At 41.2% G+C, this 22,736-nt stretch overlaps 6 protein-coding genes across 6 annotated transcripts; 4 read left to right on the top strand and 2 right to left on the bottom strand.

Annotated features, from left to right (window-relative positions):
- Nucleotides 1-468: 468 nt before the first annotated feature.
- On the bottom strand, nucleotides 469-1,608 carry PG994_008586 (Mov34/MPN/PAD-1 family protein; the record flags this gene model as incomplete). Its single annotated transcript, XM_066859995.1, has 3 exons — nucleotides 469-1,150; nucleotides 1,214-1,467; nucleotides 1,540-1,608. The coding sequence occupies 3 exons, from the start codon at nucleotides 1,606-1,608 to the stop codon at nucleotides 469-471; spliced, it is 1,005 nt and encodes a 334-aa protein (XP_066713584.1).
- Nucleotides 1,609-3,349: 1,741 nt separating this feature from the next.
- Nucleotides 3,350-3,866, top strand: PG994_008587 (uncharacterized protein; the record flags this gene model as incomplete). The annotated part of the gene is given in 2 exon segments (XM_066859996.1): nucleotides 3,350-3,353; nucleotides 3,370-3,866. The coding sequence occupies 2 exon segments, from the start codon at nucleotides 3,350-3,352 to the stop codon at nucleotides 3,864-3,866; spliced, it is 501 nt and encodes a 166-aa protein (XP_066713585.1).
- A 1,899-nt stretch (nucleotides 3,867-5,765) lies between these two features.
- On the top strand, nucleotides 5,766-6,504 carry PG994_008588 (uncharacterized protein; the record flags this gene model as incomplete). The annotated part of the gene is given in 3 exon segments (XM_066859997.1): nucleotides 5,766-5,821; nucleotides 5,866-5,961; nucleotides 5,973-6,504. 3 exon segments carry the CDS (start codon nucleotides 5,766-5,768, stop codon nucleotides 6,502-6,504), a joined length of 684 nt encoding a protein of 227 aa, XP_066713586.1.
- Nucleotides 6,505-6,596: 92 nt separating this feature from the next.
- Nucleotides 6,597-9,930, top strand: PG994_008589 (uncharacterized protein; the record flags this gene model as incomplete). The annotated part of the gene is made up of 9 exons (XM_066859998.1): nucleotides 6,597-6,645; nucleotides 6,694-7,234; nucleotides 7,299-7,609; nucleotides 7,930-8,253; nucleotides 8,312-8,924; nucleotides 8,980-9,110; nucleotides 9,172-9,335; nucleotides 9,430-9,588; nucleotides 9,691-9,930. 9 exons carry the CDS (start codon nucleotides 6,597-6,599, stop codon nucleotides 9,928-9,930), a joined length of 2,532 nt encoding a protein of 843 aa, XP_066713587.1.
- Nucleotides 9,931-11,100: 1,170 nt separating this feature from the next.
- PG994_008590 (uncharacterized protein) lies at nucleotides 11,101-13,335 on the top strand (the record flags this gene model as incomplete). The annotated part of the gene is made up of 1 exon (XM_066859999.1): nucleotides 11,101-13,335. One exon carries the CDS (start codon nucleotides 11,101-11,103, stop codon nucleotides 13,333-13,335), a length of 2,235 nt encoding a protein of 744 aa, XP_066713588.1.
- Nucleotides 13,336-13,772: 437 nt separating this feature from the next.
- On the bottom strand, nucleotides 13,773-14,354 carry PG994_008591 (uncharacterized protein; the record flags this gene model as incomplete). Its single annotated transcript, XM_066860000.1, has 1 exon — nucleotides 13,773-14,354. One exon carries the CDS (start codon nucleotides 14,352-14,354, stop codon nucleotides 13,773-13,775), a length of 582 nt encoding a protein of 193 aa, XP_066713589.1.
- Nucleotides 14,355-22,736: the final 8,382 nt, after the last annotated feature.

Consider the following 22,736-nt stretch of genomic DNA (forward strand, 5'->3'; position numbering starts at 1 on the left):
CTTTGGGGCTTGCGCTGCTTTATAGCTGGGGCACAATACCTTTGATCGGAGATACCCCCTTTGTAGACAAAGCGATGCTTTATACTCTACAATGGCTGGTAACTAAGTCAGGTTGCCACCGGAGTAAAGATTCATGACAAATGGCAGAAACTTCGAGTTAAAGAATTCCAGGCCTTCATTTATGTCACGAAAGTATTGCCAACCCCTACACACAGCAACTCAGAAGTTGTCAGGTATCTGACTGAAATTGACCCAATTGGAACAAGGATGAGTTTTGCCCTGATGAAAAAGCATGTCAAGCGAAGAGGGCAGAAGAATCGAGAAGGTAGAAAGCAAGCCGTATTTTACCATAGCCCCTCTGCCGGGTCGCATGAGCCTACCAAACGCCTATTATACAGAGGAGGATATTGCTGCAGTAATGTTAACGCCTTGGATAGGGTCAAGCAGTCCTATTTGGTGCAAAACATCCTAGTCTTCCACGTCCATGTGGTCTCCATTTGACTGACCATTCGCCACCGCGTCCTTCTTGGGCATGGTGGCCTCCTTGTCGATCATCTGTCGCGATACGGAGACGATGTTGTCCTCGATCAACTGCTGACCAACATCTTCCAAGTGCTTCTTCGGGTCAAGCTTGCCCACGTAACGAGTCTTGAGTTGGTCCTTGGACAACTCGGTTTCCTCCTTAACGCGCTTCTCGTAACCGTCGGCCAGCGTGACCAGTCTTTGGAAGTGCTCCTTGTTCCGCTCGCCTTCGTGTCGGAAGTCTTCCATTTCTAACGCCTCCGTCCATACGTGCTTGTGCAGGTTCATCAACATGTTCTCCTCCAGCGCCGTCTTGCGGTAGTTGATGCCGATAGAATAGTAGTGTCGGTTGAGGCCGTGAATAAGAGCTTGAATAGAGGGCTTGTTCAGATGACCAAGGTTAGACGTGCTCTGTCTCGGCTCTTGGCCAAGCATCAGAGACTGCGGGTTGATCAAACGGAAGGCGTCAATGACGACCTTGCCCTTGACGGACTGGATGGGGTCGACAACGACGGCGACGGCGCGGGGCGTAAGTTGTTCGAAGGATTGCTGGGTGTTGATATCGACCGACGACAGCCAGCAGCCGAAACCGGGATGTGAGTGATACCAGCCCACTACCGACTCGGGCCTGGAGACATGTGCGCGTTAGCATTATGGAGTGGGTGGGCAGGAAAGGGTGGCTCAAGCATACCGTCCCGTTTGCGTCAACATATCCATCATCTTCTGTTGGAACACAGGGTCGACAGCTTCGACACTGACACCGGTACCGCTTTGCGGCATGGCGAAGACATCCACCACGCGGACCGTGAAGTCATCGACAAACTCTCCCAGCATCAGACCCATAACTTCCATGGGCACACCAGCTCGGCCGTGTCGCAACATCTTCAGCAGGGCGAGGGAGGAAATGTAGACGGTCTCGGAGTTGTCGATGAGGTTGGCGTTATCCTGCATGGGAATCCACGATTAGCTTTGTGTCGCTAAGAAGCGAACGATGATGGAGAGAAGGGCAATACGTACAGCGCCAGGTGCAGCACCGAGGCCGCCCATGCCACCAGCACCCGCCAGCATTCGGTTTATCCGGTCCATGATGAAGATGTGGAAATGGCACTAGAAGGTAATCAAAAATGCCGGATGAGGATATGAAGGCCCTGAAATGCTTCGATAATGCAAAGAATGTGGGCGTGAGGCTGCGCAGAGAAGATGCGCAAAAAGCGTGGCGGAAGGAAGTGGTGGAAAGGTGGTGATGGTTGGTGATGATGGTGCTACCAGCCCGTCAATGTTGAGGTACTGATTGACTGCCCGACTGTAGCTCCAAGCGTTGACTGACGCCAGCTCCAGAGCTGCCTTGTGTTCTAATCCGCCAATCCACTAATCAGCCTCAAGGACAAGGCCCCACCTTACTCAGCTTTCACTTGAGGAAGGAGCTCAGTCTGGCACGTGATGCAATTGAAGCTTGGTCAGCCTCGCATAAGTCCATAAGATAGCTAGCCCCTCCAACGCCGCAGCTCCGGTCCATATAACAAGCCACATACAAGCCACATAACGACTGGAACGTCATCTTCAAATGGCGACAAACCATCGGACACGTCGCATTTTTCTACGTAATACAGCGTCGTGTGCTGAATTTTCGAGAGGGAGAGCTCTCCCAATTCATCCAGTACTATGGCAAATTACCATGAAAACTTGCGACATTCTCGAGCACTCGTGCCTGGTGAATTTGTTTCGAAAGTTCCGATGCTATTTCCACTGCAACTGATGAGCTCCGCACCCTTCGCATGCGAAGCCGAATCTACCAGTTGACCTTCGCCATGATCCTCGCGGTTGTTCCATGCTGAGCTATCAGTGGTCCTTCCGGCAACGTTCAAGCTCTCGTCCATGTGGGCTTGGAAAGACGGGGTTTGATTGAAATGCAGCTGATTCTACTTGCTAATATCGGCTGTGTATCGCAGGAGACAATGGACGAACCATTAGCTCCGTGTTGCTGAGAAGGCCTCCCGAATTATTAATCCGCCTTTCAGTATTTCTCATCATACCAAACAATAACACTCCAGCGACAATGTTAGACAATAGCCCATTCGTTGTCCAGTCTTGCGTTGATGACGTTTGCAGGCGAACTCCGATTCCGTCTTTCGCATTGTGCGCTGAATGAGAGTATGTAAATCTTCTGAGAGCGTCTTTGATTCCTATTAGCAAGATCCGCGCCCTCAAAGGAACAAACAAAGACGACGCGGCCTGGCAGCTTATTATTGTTTAATTAAGGATAAATATACCCCAACAGGACGTGAATCCCTCTCTCTTTTAGCTATAGAAACCGAAATCACAAGTAAACGTCCTTACAAACTCTAGACCGAATTTTCTTCTTTCATCTTTAGAACAGCATGGCTCTATCTATTCTTATGGAGCTATGCCCCTCCGTTTATAAAACTTCTACTCCCTGTAGTCGTCTAGAAGGCATTGAGGCGAGACGGCAGTCTCCCCCTCCCGCCAGCGAAAACTGCTTCACAAGGAGGCGAAATGAGGTGGAACATCCTCTGGGTAAGTACCTACTTGACCTACGACCACTAGAGACCGCTATTTGCCACGCGCCCATGTCGGGCGACTTGAAAGAACTGGCAGAGGAGCGCACACGACGCAAGGCACGCCCTTCTGTTGAATCGCTGGAGCTTTAGAGCACACCGAGTAAGGAGGGTGATGGAAGAGTATAGATAGGCATTTTGTACATGTAATATAGAGTATAATGAGAGCGTAGGCATTTCCTATTTACTTGGTTCCATTGGGGTTTTCGAATGTCCCTCCCTAGCATGCACGTTGTGGGTTCCTTGCACTCATGAGTAGGTATTTATTTAGCCTTTGAGATCCTTCAGAATGCCGAGGATAATCACTACAAGAAAGCCCGAGGGCGAGGCGAAGCGCCTTGTGTCTCGTTCCATGTCTACCCGCACAAGATTGTCCAGGAGTGCAATGAAGATGGCTTCACCGAAACCAACCTCAAGGCCATTTGCGCAGTAGGCCAGAGTTCCAAGCACGGACCTCAAGGTTACGTTGGAGAGAAGGGCATCGGATTCAAGTCGGTCTTCATGGCAGCTTATCGAGTGCATATCCAATCCAGAGGACTGTCCTCCTCATTTGAACACCGTCCGAGCGACACGGGGTTGGGCATGGTCACTCCAGAGTGGCAAGATCCACAAGATGATCTAGAAGAAAAGCTCAGCCGGATCACCCTCCTCCTCCATGACGAAGGCGATAGTACAACCGAGGACACCAAGTACTATCATAAGCTAAAGCACCCCCTTACGGGCCACCCCCTCACGGGCCACTTTACTGAGCTACCGTTACCTTTGTAATTAAAGCTATTTCTACGGCTAGAATTGACGTAAATATACTATCTTTCGTTATTTTTAATAATAATATAGTCCTCCGCCTCCGTGCCATCATCTTTTATAGCTTCTATAGCGTTACGAGGCCCTCTTAATACTTCGACGTCGCTAGTTTCGTCCTCGTATATAACCTTACCCCTTAGCTTCCGCTTAGCCCGGCGTATATTAATTATATAAATAAATCGTTATCCCGGTGCGATTCTTACTTTTTAACGTACTTTTATAATCTTTTTATCGAGTTTAATTTAAAAATAATCGACCTAAGCTTCGAGATACGCGATTTTATTAACGTTTTAATCTAGGGCTTTATTAGCCTTCTTAATAAAGAGCCGTTAAAAAGGTATTTTAAAAGTAGGGTCTATAGCAGCTAATTTCCGACTACTATTCCGTAATTCCTAATTATTAAAAGGTGTTTTAATAAGTATTAAAATTAATTCGGCGAAGAAATCGGGTATTAATTCTTTTTTAATTATTTTTAATAGTTTTAAACGTACCCGGGCAACTTTTATATCTTTTAAGATAATATATTTTAATAATAACGGCTTTAAATAATCTTATGAATAAATCTTAACCGTTTTTTAAACGTTTTTAATTATAAAAAAAATTAATATATTAATTCTAACCTAGCGATATACCTTTAATATATTTATTTTTATAAACTTTAATTTAAAAACCGTATTTAAACACTTTTTTAAAATAATCCTTAACCTTTTTTTTAATAAACTAAAAACTTCTATATTTAAAACCTATATTATATAATTATAATATAACTTATAAAAAACCAGCTATATTTTATTTAAAAAATAAAGCTATAAAAAATTATTATTCGTATATAATTTATAATTATTATAAATTAGGATAATTTATTTATTATTATAACGGGACCGTATATAAAAAATAAAAATATTTTAAATCTAATTTAAAATTATAACATTACTAGTCCACCTTTTAAATAACGCTTTAAACCGCCAATTATTTTAAAAATAGCTGTCTTAGTCTAAAAATTATTAACTTTAGACGTCGGCCCCTTTAAAAATAACCAGCGGCGAGAGGGGTACCCCATCATAGCCTATATACTCTAAAGTAATAATCCATTCCCTTTTTTCGACGTCTTTCTTAAAAACTAAATAATTAATAGCTTTAATAACTACTTAATAGTTACTACTAACGCCTTAGCCGATACCTATTTCGTCGGTATTATAAAAGCGTTTAAAAAAAATATTAACTAACTCCGGGGTATTAAATTTATTAAAAAAAATATTAATATTTATTACTATAGCCTTATTAACCCGGTTATAATTAATTATTTTCGACTTTACGGTCTTAACGAACTCGTTTTTAGCTAAAAAACGAGTATATTATCGTTATTTTAAAGTATAAGAAACCCCGGAGGCGTTTAATATCTATTAAACTATAAACTTAAACTTAACCAGCGTTAATATAAAGCTTAACCTAGCTTAACTAACGGCTTAATATACTAATTCGCTTTTTAAAAGTAATAATAAAACCTGCTAATCTTTATTAAACTTATTTTTAATAAATATATTAACGAGACGGCATTAAATATATAATCGAGAGGTTAACCATTTATAGGCGGATTCGCGAATAACTATTCCGAGCTTTACATCGCGCACAATAGCCTATATACGCTTTTAAATATTAAACAAAAATATCATTATAAAGAGTAGAAATAAGCGAAAAAAATAAAAGTAATAATAACTTTAAAAAATAAAAAGTAATAATTAAATTAAAAAGTTTTCTAATTAGGATACACGGTAAAAAAACGCGTTCGTAAAGTAAAACGCGGTGGCCCGTAACGGGGTAACCCGTGAGGGGTGCTTTAGCTTATAACCCAACAGTTAGTCAATGGTCTTGCCGGAAATGAGAATCGGGTCTACACAGAAACAGACCACGCAGCCCGAGTATACGCCACGAGTGAAATAACTCTAGCCTATCCACTCACCAGGCACAATACCCCCGTGTTGCATGACGAATGGGTCTTTGCGTTTCTACCTGTCCAGAAGACACGATTCAAGGTTAGTGGACCCCTCATTGACGTACGGTACATACAAGACAAGATTTCCTGATTGAAATTCCCCGCTCAGTTTCTGATTCAAGCGGACTTTGTCACACAAGCCAACAGACAAGGTATTGTCGTCGATTCTCCCAGAAACGAGAGGGACTAAGCCGTGGCATAATCGATGCCTTCATCACGGCCATCAAACAAATGTGCAAACATCCCACATTGCGGTTCCAGTGGATGCGATACCTACCAAAACCAGACACGATTGGGAGTTCCTGGTCGTATCTGATAAAGCAGATCACAAAAAAGATACAGGATACCAGGGTAATGGTGCCTAGATCCTTACAGCCATCCATGGACACCCTCAAATTGATTGAGGAATCCGCAATCCTTGGTCCCCGGGGGCTCGACAGTTCAGGCGAACCACTGCTCCGTGATAATGACCCCGGAGTCTATCTATCCCCCGCTTACCAAAAGGCGGATCTACTCTCTCCTCTCAGGTTTCGGATTGCAGAAAGTCAGCATACAGGCAATAATTGCCCGGGCGAAGTGGAACCTTACGCAGACGGACTCCAGGATTAAGTCGATAAAAGACCAAGACTGGTATTCACGCATGGCCAAGTTGCTACGGATTCCATTTAGTAGTAACAATCTTGGCCAACAAAAGTTTCAGGATGAAATCCGGGCCCTGGCTTTATTACCACTCCGAACCGGTCGGTGGAGGTCAAATCTGGGATATCAAAAAGCCGTCTTGTATCTAAAGGTAATTAGCTGGCACAGACCTGGACATTCCTGGAGAACTGGATTTGGATGTCGTTTGCCCTTCGAGCACTACCAACGAGGATAGAAAGGAGCTATTCGACAGCATCGGCGTGACCTGCGCATCTGTCACAAACGTGCGAAACGTCCTCACCAAATTTTACCAGGGCTCTTTCCGTTTGAACTTATCTCAATCAGCCTACTACTTTCACTTCCTCTATCTCACGCATCATCAAGCAATAACGCCTCCCGACCATACATCTATCCGGATCATGTCAGATAAGGCCCAATTCGTTATTCCAACACTCTGTGATAACATATACGTGCGCGACGAAAACCCCTATGGGCCTGGCCAATTGCTTGAACCAACGCCTGCCGGGGGTCTGTTCGGAGATGGTGGCCCTGGCTTCGAAGTCATCTACGTGCATGTAAACTACTTGGAACATGCACCTAGCCCATTGAATGGCGGCATGGAATCTTTGAAGGATTGGTTGCATCGGCATCTCAACGTCCGTCGATATATCCCGATAGCCGATGCCGAAGGGAAGAACCTGTCAGACGCCTGTTGATACGTAGCAGCACACCGACCAGAGAGGCTTCTGGGCTTCTTGAAAGAGAATTGGACCGATGAAAGTCATAGGTTTGCACGCGACGGCAGTGCTCTACAAGAGCTTGAAATTATCCTGGTACTATGCGAAAGAGGGAGATGAAACAGATTTGTTTGAACTACATGGCACTTATCTGCCGTTGGACACCCTTCGAGGACTATGTGATCGATTCCCCTTCAACGATGAAATGTTCCCGTTCTTGAGGCTGGAGACGCCCCTCAGTGATTGGACACTACCTCTAGAATGGAAAGAGCTCGACAAGATATTCCACCTTGGCGTAAAAGAACTCGACCTTGTGGACTTCGCGCTGGATATTTTGAGTACGTTAGAATTCCGCAATATGGATGCTACTTCTCTCGACACACGGAAGAGAGTACTGGATCTTTACATTTTCCTCCAAGGCAAAGTGTTACAGTCCGGCAACCAGAAAGAAACCAGAGGCAAGATCAGGCAAGTTCTACATTGTCCCCTCTTTCACATGGTCAAGTAGCGCTTTGCAACTATTCGAAACATCAGCTAGTCATACTAGCATGCGGATCTCGATATTAGAAGCACTATCTCCCGACGGGTCATGTTTCTCGAACATCTATCAGTCTAACAAACCCTTTTCAGGTCTTACTTTAACGATGATGTAGTCCAGTACATCTACATACACAGAACGGTTCAAGGTTTGCGAGATGGGCCAAACCAGATGAATGCGTATGGCAGGCTCCTACCGGTGCCAGCACGATCACCCTGAACTCGCTACCCCATCTATATTCTCACCATTTCCGAAGTGAGGCTGGTCAGCTCGATAATTTCTTCTTGGACACTCTGGGGATCCAACGAAAGTGCACTTGGGAAAATATTGTCGACGAAATCAAAGCGATTAAGTCTGTCGGAAACAGCGATTTGGATACCGTACACAGACTGTACAAGTTTCTTTATTCGTCAAACCTGGGCCCCATTCCCAGGGAAGACTACGGTAAGCACCCTATGTACGCTGGCAAATTCAGAGTGACAATAGCTAAGCAATACACCAGGGTGGCTTTTACCAAGGAGGAGCTCGTATATGGCGGCGAGGAAGGCAAGTGGTACACGACGACGAAGTTCTTGTGGTCCAGCCCCACCAGAATCAGGGCGATGCTTGTTGTCCAACCCCTTTATGAAGACCTGGAAGACTTTTTTTGTGAATCTACTGGGGGTCGAGACACAAACTGCCAAGATGGTGTATGAGAAGCCCACGGCAGAGGAAACAACGCGCCTGCCAATGGAGGAGACCAAGGACACGATCCTAGCCTTCAGTTCGCTGTTGGCAAGTGAGGGTACTTTCTATGACCCTGACCCAGTCCTCCAGAACAAGGTCTTTCCTGTCAGGCTGCCCGGGTCTGGCGGACGGGTTCTTCAGAATGGAAAGGTAGGGTTTGCCATATGGGACCGCAAGCCTCTTGGCGACGCCTTTCTTGACCAGGGAAAGTTCCTTGACCTCAGCATGGACCTAGTTCGCGACCTGGAAAGGTTTATAGAGTGGGCCGGCCTCGGGAACCGCTATCTGTTAAAAGCCGTCAAAGACTTCTCTGCTGTCAACTACAGCTCGACTCGAGTAGTCACATCGCCGAGGCTCCTAGTGCAAAGCAAAGCACATGCATTAATCCGGTTAATCCCCCCATCTTCCTTTTGCTCCTGAATGAGTTCTGACTTGACCACGCAGGATTGCCGTGACGTACAACAGCCCGAGAGTTGGTAACGCCCATGACCAGGAGGCGTTTTATCGCTACTTGCGCGAGTCTGAGACCCTTGAGACGAGCAAGATCACATCGGAGCTGCATCTAAACCAGGATGGTAGGGTGTTTAACTCATATTAGATTTAATATTTTGATGCTCAAGGTCGAAAAGGAATCAGCGTTGCTCCATATCTGCGAGGACGACTCGGGCTTGAAAATTTACATCCCCGAGGACGAGATTAACCAAGAGACCTGTTTCCGCAACAAGCTACCGCAGCGGCTATGCGAGTGGCTCATGACAGACCCAGACACGCAAATCTCCAACCCCCCGCCAGCCCAAGCGGTAATGGTTGTACAGGGCGTTCTTGGGGCGAGGCACCGCTCTCTCCGTGCCATTATGGACGAGCAAGGAATCCTTGACATTGACCGTTGCACAGGCGCGGGAGGCGGTGTTCCCCAGCCCAGCAGGCTCACTCAACATCCCCGTCCGGCCTCAACAGGACTTTATTGCCGGTGGCCCCTATAGCCTCCATGCCTTCGGCAAGCTGGAGCGTGACAGGATGATTGGTGCCGCAGGCGAATTATTCATAAGCGAGGTTTCTTTTTCTATCACGTTTGATCTTATCTCCCATTCCTTTGCACCATGTCCGAGCCCTAAGTGACCCGAGGAAAGGTTGAACTGATGACTACTTCTCCAGGTCTTCGAATTGTTATCCCGGCTTCGCATGCCTACCCTGCCTGGTTTCAACATCGACAATTGGAAGAGCACTATCCGTCAGTACGCTGCGAACCACCCAGAGTATGGTGATATCAGGCGATTAGCCAGCCCAGAGACCTCCGATATCACGTATAATGACACCGATGGCGTACTTACCAACTTGCTCGTTGCCAAGGGTTACATGCCTACACATATCAGTTCTGGAGAGCGGATAGGGTAGCCGATACAAGTCAAGACCACGACAGGTGCTTATGAGGCGCCCTTTTATATGAGAAATTCTCAGTACTTAATGGTATGTATCCCGCAGGACATCCCCCACTTCCTGGATAACTGTTCAGACTCTTGCGCTAATCAAATCGTATTGTAGATGCAATATCAGAGTATCCATAACGCTTCCCAGCAGTCGCCTGATAGGATTTATCTTATTCTCCGCGTCTATAATATTGGACGCAGCTCGATTGGACTACGGATACTGATGGACCCGGAGCATTTGAAGCAGGCCGGCACGCTGGAGTTCACGGCGAATACATGGTCGGTGATCATTCGAGATTGATTTTTTTTTCGAGGCTTTTGGTATGTCAATTTGTATTCAAGTATCAATACCAGAACATCGCAATATCAAAACAAGATTGTGGTACCGAGGGCAATTAAAAGATGGCCACAGACGTCTTGGAAATTCCCCGTAGAACCAAGCAAGCTGTCTCTGAGGCGGCTTACCTGTTTCATGGAGGATGGTTACAGGATTTTAAAATAGGCTGATCTCGAGTTCGGTGGTTGAGTCTTGTATTCAAACGCAAGTTGGCGCAGAAAAGGGATAGCTTCTTCTCTCTTCCCTGTATAGGCAGAGATCCTGCGAAGTGCAAACTAGCCAAGCAGCACATATGGCAGATCCCATACGCATTTTAAGACACGGTATAAAGATAGGTTGGCCCTTGATCAATTTCCACGGCTTCTTGGCTTGGTTTGGCATCACATGAATGTCTCGGCCTGGTAGATCGTGTAGTTGAGAACACGCTGTCGCACCTCCTGGGTTTAGTCCCTCTTCCCGATCAGGTATGGCGCAGCCGTGCATCCTAGGTCCGCGAGATGTACCTATACTTTCTATCTTAATATATGCGTAAGCAATAATAAAGGTGGGTTAAGCTGCATACCCGAGCTAGATTATGTTTACTTTTAAACACTTGAAATGCGTTCGACGCGTTTAACGCGCTCGACGCGTTCGACACGTTCAATACGTAGCTATAATATATTATTTAAACGAAAATAAACTAAGGATTAAGGTTTAGTTATTTTCCCTTCTTTTTCTTAATCCAATCGCAATTATTAAACTATTTTACCTAGTCCTCCACACACTTTTGAGTGGAGTTTTCATACCCATGAGACTAAAAAAATGGCGCATCCTCTGCCGACGACGGCCTCGACTCTTGTAGGTGAGTGGGTGGTGTGGGCACCGCAATGGCAGCTGCTCTTCTGCTGCAAGTGCCGCACTGCGCTGAGACCCGGGCGCGCCAGCCTGGCCCAACACCTCCGGAAGCCACACCGGCTCAAGGGCCAGACGTTGGCGGCGGTGCTAGCGTACGGGGCGTCGCTGCCACTGGAAGACCCGCACACCGTAGCACTGCCGCCTAACGGGCACGCGCCGCTGCCCTGGCTCACCCAGCTAGCCGGGTTTCGTTGTATACGGGGCAACTGCGGCTACCTGAGCATCAATCGGTGTAACATGGCGTCCCACGACTGCCAGTTCAGGGATGACAGCGGCGGCAAGAGTTATGCGCCGGCGACGCTCCAGTCGTTCTCACGGGGGTCTTACGCGCGGTACTGGGTGGTGGGTAACGGTGTGGACGAGGCGGCGTTCGAGGGCCAGCCCAATGACGAGGTGGAGACGATCAAGGTGGAGACGATCGAGGTGGGAGTGGAGTCAATTGAAGTGGAGATGTCGGACCAGCCAGAGCAGGAGAAGGGTGGTGGGCCGGTGGAGGACGCGGCGACGGGGGAGCTGCGCGAAATGCCGCGGCTCGAGTCTACCTGGGATCTGCAGGCGACACACGACAACTTGATCACGCCCCAGCACTACGCCGTCGACGTGCGGTCCCTGAACCAGCTCCAACCGCAAGTGGAGGCGAACTACCGCGAAACCAGCCTATTCATGCACCGCTATCTCGAGGGGGCCGTCAACGAAAGCAGCCGGAAGCGGGCACCAACCAAGGGCGAGGGCGAGGTGGGCTCACATAAGCGGGCCAAGAAATCACCAACTCCTCGTGCCGCCGCCGAGCCGCTGCCGCCGCCGCCGCCGCCGCTGGACGCTGTACCCAAGGCGCTCGAGACGCTGCTCGGTCCAGGAGCGCGGTGGCGGTCGCAGCAGCAGGAGGATGCGGCTCGGCGGGTGCTGGCGCTCCGGGGGAACGCGGTTCTCATCGTCGTGCTGCCGACCGACGCCGGGAAGAGCGTGCTGTTCCTGCTCCCGGCCGTCCCCGTGCTGCAGGCAGGAGTCAGCATTGTGGTTGTGCCGTTCGTGGCGCTCGTCGAGGATCTTGTGCGCCGCGCAAACGTAGCCGGGCTTGACTGTCTTCAGTGGAGCCCGGATGTGCACAAGGGCCGCAAGGGACAGCATGCCCGGGCCGCGCGGCTGGTGGTTGTCAGCGCCGAATCGGCCGATACACGCAAGTTCATGATGTACGTCAACAGTCTGCGGGCCCGGCAGCTGCTCCGGCGCATCTTCATCGACGAGTGCCATACCGTCCTAATGGACGCGTCGTACAGGCCCCGGCTCCAGAAGCTGCGGCAATTACACCGGTACGACTGCCCCGTGGTGCTGCTCACGGCGACACTGCCCGTGCGGCTTGAACCGTCATTCCGGCAACTCATGCTGGCCGGCGATGCCGAGATCATTCGCGCGTCCACGACCGCCAAGCGCAATGTCCGATATCGCGTCGTGCAGGTCAAGCCTGGGCCCACGGCTATCACCGACGAGGTTATCCGCACTGTAATCCGACTACAGCGGAGTTGGTCGCCTGGCCAGAAGGGCATCATTTACTGCCGGTCGAAGAAGAAGGCTGAGGCGCTAGCGAAGCAGATTGGCTGCGACTTCTACCACAGCGGTCTCGACAAGGCCATCAGGAAGGCGCGGCTCGAGACGTGGGTCGAGGCCAAGGGCGGCAGCAGCGGTTGGATCTCGGCCACGACTGGGCTCGGCACGGGCGTCGACATCCAGGGCATCGTGGCGATCGTGCATGCGGAGTTGCCGTACGGAATGGTGGACTTCGCACAGCAGACGGGCCGGGCAGGGCGGCGGCCCGGCGAGACGGTCAACTCGATCGTGGTATGGGACGGCCGGCCCCCGTGGCAGGATCCACACAGTAGCGACGTCGACCACCTGAACCGGGAGGCCATGGTATCGTTCGTCCGGACCGTCGATTGCCGGCGTATCGTCTGGGGCACCTTTCTTGACGGCCAGGTTGGGGACTGCGCCAGCATGGGCGGCGAGTGCTGCGACCGGTGCGGGGCAGGCGGGACAGAGGAGGTAGAGGAGGTAGAGGAGGTAGAAGAGGTAGAGGGAGATAGAGGAGATAGAGGAGGCAGAGGGGGCAGGGGGCAGGCTCCAGTGGCACCGTCAACAGAACCATGAAGAGGATCGGGTCGTCCAGTCTTGGCTCGAAGCTGTCCGCGGCGGTTTGTGTCCGTCCTGCTCTGTCCAATGGGCGTGTATGGGGCAGCCCGAAAACCAGCGCCACAGTGCTGAGCATCCGTTTCACCTATGCTGCCACCTTCCCGAGACCCAGTACCGGGCGTTGCTTGAAACGGTCCGCTTCAAAGAATTCAGCTGCTGCTACCGCTGTGGGATGCCGCCGATGCTGTGTGACGGGGTGGGGGAGCTGTGTATGTGGATGGACACAATGTTCCCAGTGGTCATGAGTGTCCACATTAGCAGTACGTTAATGGGCTTTTTGCAAGAGGCGTTCGAAGTGGACGCGGCGGACAAGGCGGCATATGCGGCTTGGTTGGGTCGGGTATCGGGCGTGGGCGAGGAGCAGGCGACGAATGCGTATAGGGCGTGGCGGGCGATCATTCTGTTTTGTTGGCGTTCGGTAGGTGTCCGAAGTGTACTAGATTCGAGTAGACTTGGTAGGAGTTACCTATGGGAAGGGGTTGAGGGAGACGGACAGGGAGAAGGAGAGGGAGACGAAGACGGACAGGGAGACGGACAGGGAGACGGACAGGGAGAAGGAGACGGACAGGGAGACGGACAGGGAGAAGGAGACGGACAGGGAGAAGGAGACGGACAGGGAGACGGACAGGGAGAAGGAGACGGACAGGGAGAAGGAGACGGACAGGGAGACGGACAGGGAGACGGACAGGGAGACGGACAGGGAGACGGACAGGGAGAAGGAGACGGACAGGGAGACGGACAGGGAGACGGACAGGGAGACGGACAGGGAGACGGACAGGGAGACGGACAGGGAGACGGACAGGGAGACGAAGACGGAAAGGGAGACGGACAGGGAGACGGACAGGGAGACGGACAGGGAGACGGACAGGGAGACGGACAGGGAGACGGACAGGGAGACGGACAGGGAGACGAAGACGGAAAGGCAGGGGGGGAGGGAACTGAGTCGCGGATAAAAGGTGCTTGGGTAACTGAAGCATTACAAAAGGTCGTTAAGGCATGTGCCTTATTTACGGGTCAAGATAGATGCTTAGATTAATAACGGAGGTAGTGAGATTACTTTAAGAAAGTAGGTAAATGAATTTATGTCTTTCCTCGCTCCTTTACCGATGCCTTTAAATCTCGCGGATCTCGCGAGATTCATTACGTGACTCGTTTCTTATATGACTTTCTATGACGTAATGGCGGTAATTCCTTCCTATTTATAAGTTGCTATTAGCTTAAGCTAGGGTATTAACTCGTCTTTAGTTATTACTTTATTTCGAACTTTTTAATTAGTCGTTATTAGGTTTTTTTTTAATAATATAACGTTATAACTTAATAAAGATATTATATTATTATATTAAAAATAATAAGTTTTAATTATAATATACTTTATAAACGAGCTGCGTATATAAGTAAGCTACGCACTTTTTATTATTAAGCTTTATAAGTTATAAATTAATTTAATTATAATATTTAAAATTAATTAAATAAATTAATAATTATTATTTTTAAAGGTTTTTATATTATTTTAATAAGTACGCGTATTATATTTGAGCTTTTCGTAAATTTTATAACGTTATAAGCGTATTTTAAACGTTTTTATATAATTACTTTTTTAACGCGATTCGTTTTATAACTATTTATTAATATATTTTTAAAACTATAAGTCTTTTTTAATTTATATACGAAGTGATCCTCTATTTTATAGCCGTTTCTTTTTCGTACGGCGGCGCCGGCTAAGTATTTTATTTATTCTCGAAGTGTCACGTTCTTATTTTTTAAAAAAATAACTCGGTATATAATTTACGTTATAACTTTTATAATCTAATTAAAGCTAGTTAAAATAAATATTAAAAAGTTATTTTAATATTATACGATATAGTTTTAAACGTATTTAGTTTAAGACTAAGTTTTAATCGAATTATTTAAAGTTTTTAATTCTTAAGGGATAAATAAGCCGAAAAACGTTACCGGAAGTATTAAAATACGTAGCTTTATATTTAATTATAAAATAATATATTCTAGATTATATAAAACGAGTCTTATTTTTTAAAAGCTTTTTTCTATATTCTAAACGATAAAAATCGTTTAAAACGCTTTTAAAAACGCTAATAAAAAATCTTTTTTAAAGATATAAATAATATACGCCCGTATAAGACCTTTAATTTTTTTCCCGTACGCTTTTTTTAATATATAAAAATAGCCGATATTAAGAGGTTAGAACTTATATAATAAATAAGAAAATATATAAAGTATAATAATCGAGTTCTTTTTATAATAGAGCTCGAAAGTTATCGAGTAATAGCTTTCGTAGTCGTTTAAGATTAAAAGGCGACAACGATCCTTCGTATAAAACTTAATATATAAATTAAAATATTAAATCTAATTCTCGCCTTTTTTATTTATAATTTAATTATTTTTAATAATTATAATTACTTAGTCTTTTAATAATAAGCTATTTTTATTAAATAGGCTTTCGTATATATATATAAGTAGGTTCCGGGTTTAATCGAGGTTATATTACTATATTCTAGTGTTTATGTTATTTATTTCTATTCTTAGTACGACCTACGAGGGGTATCGTATACCCCTTTTAATAAAACTAAAAAAGGGTTCGTACGCGTAGGTATATAGCACCCTTTTTAGAGTAATATAAAAAACCTTAGTTCTTGGTATTCTAACACTGGTAGTTTTCTATTTTAGCGATAAAATTAGCCTATTCCCCCTTTAAATACGGGCCTTCCCTTCCCGAGGGTCTCGTACGAATGGGTTACATTAATCCGGTATTCGATACCTACTTAAGCCGTATAAGTAATACTGTACCTTCTTAATATTAATTTTATTAAGTAATAAATCCTTTTAATTAATTATTTTAATCGTTCGATAATAATAATAGTAATAGGGGAAGTTATTATATATTAACGTATATTATTTTCCGTTATATATTAAAAATAACGGTTTAAAAGTAATAATAATAATAAGGGTGCCGTCGTATATCGCGATACGTTATATTTTATCGGGGATATGCGAGTCTAGCTTCTCGATATACGCTTTTATATATACGGTAAGGCTATTTATCGAAACCATTTATTTAAGGGCCTTATTTAGAGATACTTTAATAAAAGCGTTTACTAGGTTATCTTTATTATCGATATAATAAATCTATAAGTCTCCCTTCTCTCGTACGACTCTCGAAGGGATATAATATCGATTATAAGCCTTTTTTCGTTTATTATACCTAGTTTAATTAAATACTTATAAAGAAACTTTAAATTTATATAAAAAATTATTAATATATTTTAAAATCCTAAAGTTTATATAATTCTTTTAAACATAATACTTAATATAATACCGTTATTTATACCGGAAATCGTGCCGTATAGTTCGCTAATTAATACGCTCTATATAACTTTTATATTTAATCGAGCTCTAATAAATAATATTATTTTAAATTTCGAACTAATCTTTCGTACGATTTATTTCCTAGCTTAATAAAATTAAGTCCTCATTATTTATAAACGAACCGTCGGTAAAAATATATATCTTTATATAATAAAAGTTAAGCGGGATATATTTTAAGCTGCGTATTAAGTTTTAAATTTATTAATTAATGCGCTCGTTTAAGCTCTTAATATCCTTATTTTTTAAAGTTTATATTTAAACGGCGATATATAAGTTATACGCTATTTTTAATTAATAAATAAATATTAAATATATTCTTTTTATTTATTAAGAGACGTATTACTAGTTTTTATTAATAATTTTCGGGTCGATAAGTTTTAATTAATTAATCTATTCTTTTTATTCGAAAAAGATATCGTATAATTTTAATTAGATCTTGCTTTTATTAAACTCGATTAACGTGTTTTCGGTTAAGATACTTTTTAATTTTATACGGGATTATTTTTTACTAGCTTTTTTTCTTCTTTTTAAAAAAAAGGGGTTATAACGAAGCTAAACGTATCGTCGGTTTATATTATTATAATATTAAAAATATCCGGTCCGTCCGTAATAAATAATAAATAAGCGTTATATATTAATATTTCTATTTTTAAATTTTATACGTAATAGTTATAATACGTTTTAAATTAATAAAATTTTAATTTTATTAGTCCGTATAGGGGTAATACGATTTAAAGTAGCGTTCTTTCCGGATACCTGCTTTTAAACTTTATTAATAAGCGTGCGTAAATTAATCGGTTTAACTTATTATGCAACTGAGTATATATCTGTGTAATATCGCATAGCTCGCTTTATATATTAAAGTTTCGGATCAAGGTCGGTTTAAAAGTTAAAAAAAGTTTTTAACTTATCCGCTAGATTATTAATAATTAAATTAAAATAATTTCTTTTTCTATATTTCCATAATTCTATATTACGAGCCTAGACTTTTCGTATAGTTTCGTAGTTTTACCCTTAATTTTTTATATTAGCCGTGTTTTAAAAATTCTTAGGCCGGTATATTTACCCGGGTCGAATCGAATAAATTCGAAAACTTTTTATATAGCGAAATTATTAATCTCTTCCATATTAAACTTGTTAGAATAGCAGGAACTGAGGTTTTCTATATTATTTTAAAAAGGGTGCCACGTACTTACGCGTATGAACCCCTTTCCTGTTTTATTAAGAGGGGTATACGATACCCCTCGTAGCTCGTATTAAAAATAGATATAAATAATAAAATAAGAATAATTAAACCCCGATTTAAACCGGAATTACCGTATATACGAGAGCTTATTTAATATTAATTAATAATTACCCGTGGCGATTATAGATTAATAAAAGTAAAGAGACGGTTTTACGCCCTTATTAACGTAAAGGCGACCGTGTTAAAAAGCTTTAAGAATTTCCGCCCGTTAGAGATTCGGAGGAAGAGCCGAATTAAATTAACCGTACGAGGAGGAACCCTTTTTTTTAAGTATATATTATAAAGAGGAGACTAAGTTTTAAATTATATACGAAATTAATTAAGCTATATATAATTATATATTTAAATAATATTATTATATAATTTATAAAATAATAATATTTATTAAAATAGAATTAATTACAGTCGGCGAATCGGGATCGAGCTTAAACGTACCGAACTTAAATAAACCGACGACTTTAAACCTCGAACTACTTATATACGAAAAAGTTTTTTAAAATACCGGGATCTTTTTAATAGTTTAAAAAAAGAATATTAACTTCGCTTTTTAAAAACTCGAACTTTTAAAAGTATTTTTTAAAGAGATAATACTCGAACTACTTATAACGTACTTTATATAATACTTCTTAAAATATTATATATTAAAAATAAAAATAATATTCCTTTAAAAAACGTTTAATATAAAATTTAAAAAATAAATCGAATACTAATTCGGTTAAATTAACCGTATATTTTAAAAAGAGCTCTATTATTACCTCGAAAAAAACGGAGTTAATATATCGATAAGCGGATCTTTTAAGAGCAAGCTCGCATAACTAGTACTACCGGCCGCTCCCGTACATTAACAGGACCGACCGGCAGAACCGATTTCGGAAACCCGAAAAGAGGATATTCTATACCCTTCCCTAGAACAGATAGTCGAATAACCGCCGCCTAAGTAAAAAATACCCGGTCTCCGTACGGAGTAATCGTTCGCGATACTACAGGATACTCCAGGCCCGACGTCTAACCCTAGATTTATAAATACCTAAGCGTTATAAGATATCGTCCTTTTTCTTTTTCCGACTCCGGTACCGCCGGACTAGACCGTACGATTATCTATTTTAACGTACGTTATAAAGTACGATATCCTTTTAAATCGAACTATTTATAACGGTAAAATCGATTAAAATAAGGTCGTTACCTTTTTAAAAATATAAAGGAAAGAAAAGAACTATACCGGTAAATTATATAATAGTTTTTATAATAAAGTATGGATATTTATTAGAACATGCCGACGGCTAGATATACCGGAAGATTAATATTACGCGATCTTCCCGGACATTTTTTCCGGCCGTGCGGAGGTATTTTATTTTAATTATATCAGACTTAAAAAGAAATAGAACAAAATATACCACTTTATAAACTTGTATTTTAATACGATAATAAATTACGTATAATATTTTATAAATTAAATAATAACTTCTTTTATATAAGTAAAAAGTGAGAACGCCAAAAAGTAACTTATCGAGGTTTTAAAAATCCTATTAAATAAATTCCAGCTCGTATAAGAAGCTTTCGAAAAAAGATTCAAAAAAGAGATCGTTTTTTATACCTCCGTCGTAAGAACTTATCGAGGAGTTTTAAAACTTTTATTAGCCTTTATTTATTAAAAACTAATATATAAAACGTTATTTTTAAACTTTCGCGTATTATTAAGTATAATAACGGACTAAAAGATCTTAAAACGATACTTAACGGAAAAATTATATCGATACCTGATTAAAAATACGTACTTAATTAATAAACGGTTTATAAATAACTATATATAAAAAAACCGACTAATTTACGATAATAAATTACTATATAATAACCGATTATTAGGATAAAAAAGTAGCTAGCGACCCGTTAATACCTTTTAATTAAAGTTATCGTATAAGAACCGGCAGTTTAAATAAAAAACCTGCCGAATTTATTATAAATAAAGCTATTAATTAATAAATTACTTAATTAAAAAGCGAACCCGTATAATAATTTAATACTTTTAAGCGTGTAATAACGTAGGATAAGATCTCCTTACTTAAGAAAAATACGGGGATTTTATTTAAAACTAAGAAAGGAAAAGGGAGGAGCTAAAAAACGACGAAGAGGAGTACGATTATTTCGATCCGGAAAACGTACAACAAGGTATTACTTACTTAACGGACGCCGCGTTCTATTACCGGCTTATTAATAAGGATATTTATTTAACGAATACTTAATTAAATTAGAAATAATGAACGAGAAAAGACTGATAATCGATATTATATCGCTCCGAGAATCGTACGAAAAAAGGGAGATCTCGGAAATCTACTAGGTTAATAGCCGAAATAACCCTGTAAACGCCTTCACTAAAAAATCCCTAAATAAAGCCCTCGAGTAGATAGTCTCGACGAACAGCCTTACCGTATATATAAAAGCGTATATCGAGCGGCTGGACTTATACGGCAAGTAAGAAAAAAAGAGATACGATTTTTAATAAGGTATAACGTAATTCGGTATATAAAAACGCGTATTTACTATTATTATTATTTTTAAATAATTCTTTTTAATTTATAACGAAAAGGAAAACGTATTAACGTATAATAATTTTTCCTTAATATCGTTATTATTATTATATAACTAAAATAATTAATTAAGAAGACCTGCTATTTAATAAAAATAATATTAAGAAGGTATAGCATTACTTATACGGCTTAAATAGGTACCGAATACCGGATTAGCGTAACCCATCCATACGAGACCCTTACGGCGGGAAGACTCGTCCTAATAAGGGGAGCTGGCCAAGTTTATCATTAAAATAAAAAGTTACCAGTATTAGAATAACAGGAACTAAAGTTTTTTATATTACTTTAAAAAAGGTGCCACGTACCTACGCGCACGAACCCCTTTCCTATTTTATCAAGAGGGGCATACGATACCCCTCGCAGCTCGTATTAAAAATAAATATGAATAATAAAATAAGAACGATTAAACCCCGATTTAAACCGAAACCACCGTATATACAAGAGCCTATTTAATAAAACTCTTAAAATAAATATTTAAACGAGGTAATAACGCCGTCTTATTAAAGCTTAATTATTAAGTTATAATTCTTTTATTTTTTTTAAATAAGAAATACGGCGGTTAAAATATTCCGAGGTAGATATTTTTTAAATCGTCCCCGGCTACGTTATACGGGAACTACCGTAATTTCTTCGGTTATCGGTTCAGTATCTAGGGTATTTACCGGCTATTCCGGATCTAGTTATATATCCGGCTCGTTATACGGTTCTCTAGCCTCCTCTTAATAATACGGCTTAATTTAGATTACTCGAAAGGCTTTCGAGCTATTTAAAGTATTTACTTAAATTATACGATTTTTAATAACTATTATTTTATATAGTTTAATTTATCCTTCTTTTTCTCGCTAAACTAGAACTTCGCTCCGGAGCGGGAGTATTAAAATATTATAAATAGCCGGTCCGTTCCGGGTGTTTAAAGCTCGGTAAATCTCGACGTCCGCACATATTTTCCGAAGTATCTTTATTATTTTCCGTACGGCTTCTCTTTATACTTAAATCTCTAGTAACGGTGGTAAGTTCTTGTCGATACGGGGATATATTTTAAATACGAGCAGGGTAAGTACTAAACTATTAGGCCTAGCCGTATCGTTTAATGTTTTAATTATTATTTAAAGTATTATTTCGGTATTTATATAATAACCGAAATCTTTTTATAAAATATTAAAAACTTTACGTAACGAAATAGATACTTATTTAATAAGTTTTAATAAGTATTTATTTATAAGTAATTCTTATTATTTATATATAATTTTAAAGTTTTTTTAAAAAATATATACCTAAATTATATAAAATATAATTAAAAGGGTTTTAATATATATATATCTAATACTTATAAAAAGTATTTTAAATATTTTATACGCTAAGCGAATATAAGAATATAACCGTTTAAAAAACGTACTCGTATCGATTACGTAAAATACGTTTTTATTCGTTAATATAAATAACGTTTATAATAATTTCGTAATTAAAGTTATATTTATTTTATAACGAGAATTTAAATTTTTATAACACCGGATCGTATATTTAATATTAGGAATAAAACTTCTAAATCTTATCGAGAATAATAAAATTAACGTCGTTATAACCGGCGTTATTTAAAAACATATAGAGCTTTTTTATACGAAAGTATTTAAAACGTTAATAAAAATATCGAAACTATTCTTCGATAAAATATAATATCGTTTTTATACGGCCGGTATTAAAGAACGAATATCTTTATTTCTTAATTATAAAAAATATTTTGCCGTCCTTTTATATAATAAGATTAAAAATATTTTTATAATACGTTTTAAACCGGTCGGCGTTATATAATAAAAATAAAAAAAGTCATAATATTTAAAATATAATATCTAATTATTTTTAATAAGTTTTATATATTAATTATTTTAATTACTAAAATAAGCTTTAAACTTTAAAACTTAATTTCGACGCTTTTTAAGGCTTAATTAATTCGTACGCTTAGGTTTTTTTTATATATAAACCTTTATTTAAAGCTTTTTAATTATTAAAAATAAAGCGGCGCCAGTATTTTAAAGCTTTTTCTAATAAGTCTAATTATACGAGTTATTAAAATTAAATTAGTCGGTTTATATAATAGTTTCCAAATAAATATCATTACTAATAAGCTAATAATAGAACGCGGCGTT

The sequence above is a fragment of the Apiospora phragmitis genome (assembly GCF_038363925.1).
Source record: "Apiospora phragmitis strain CBS 135458 chromosome Unknown utg000008l:1.0-3514335.0:1.0-3519231.0, whole genome shotgun sequence".
In the NCBI taxonomy this organism is placed as follows: Eukaryota; Fungi; Ascomycota; class Sordariomycetes; order Amphisphaeriales; family Apiosporaceae; genus Apiospora; species Apiospora phragmitis.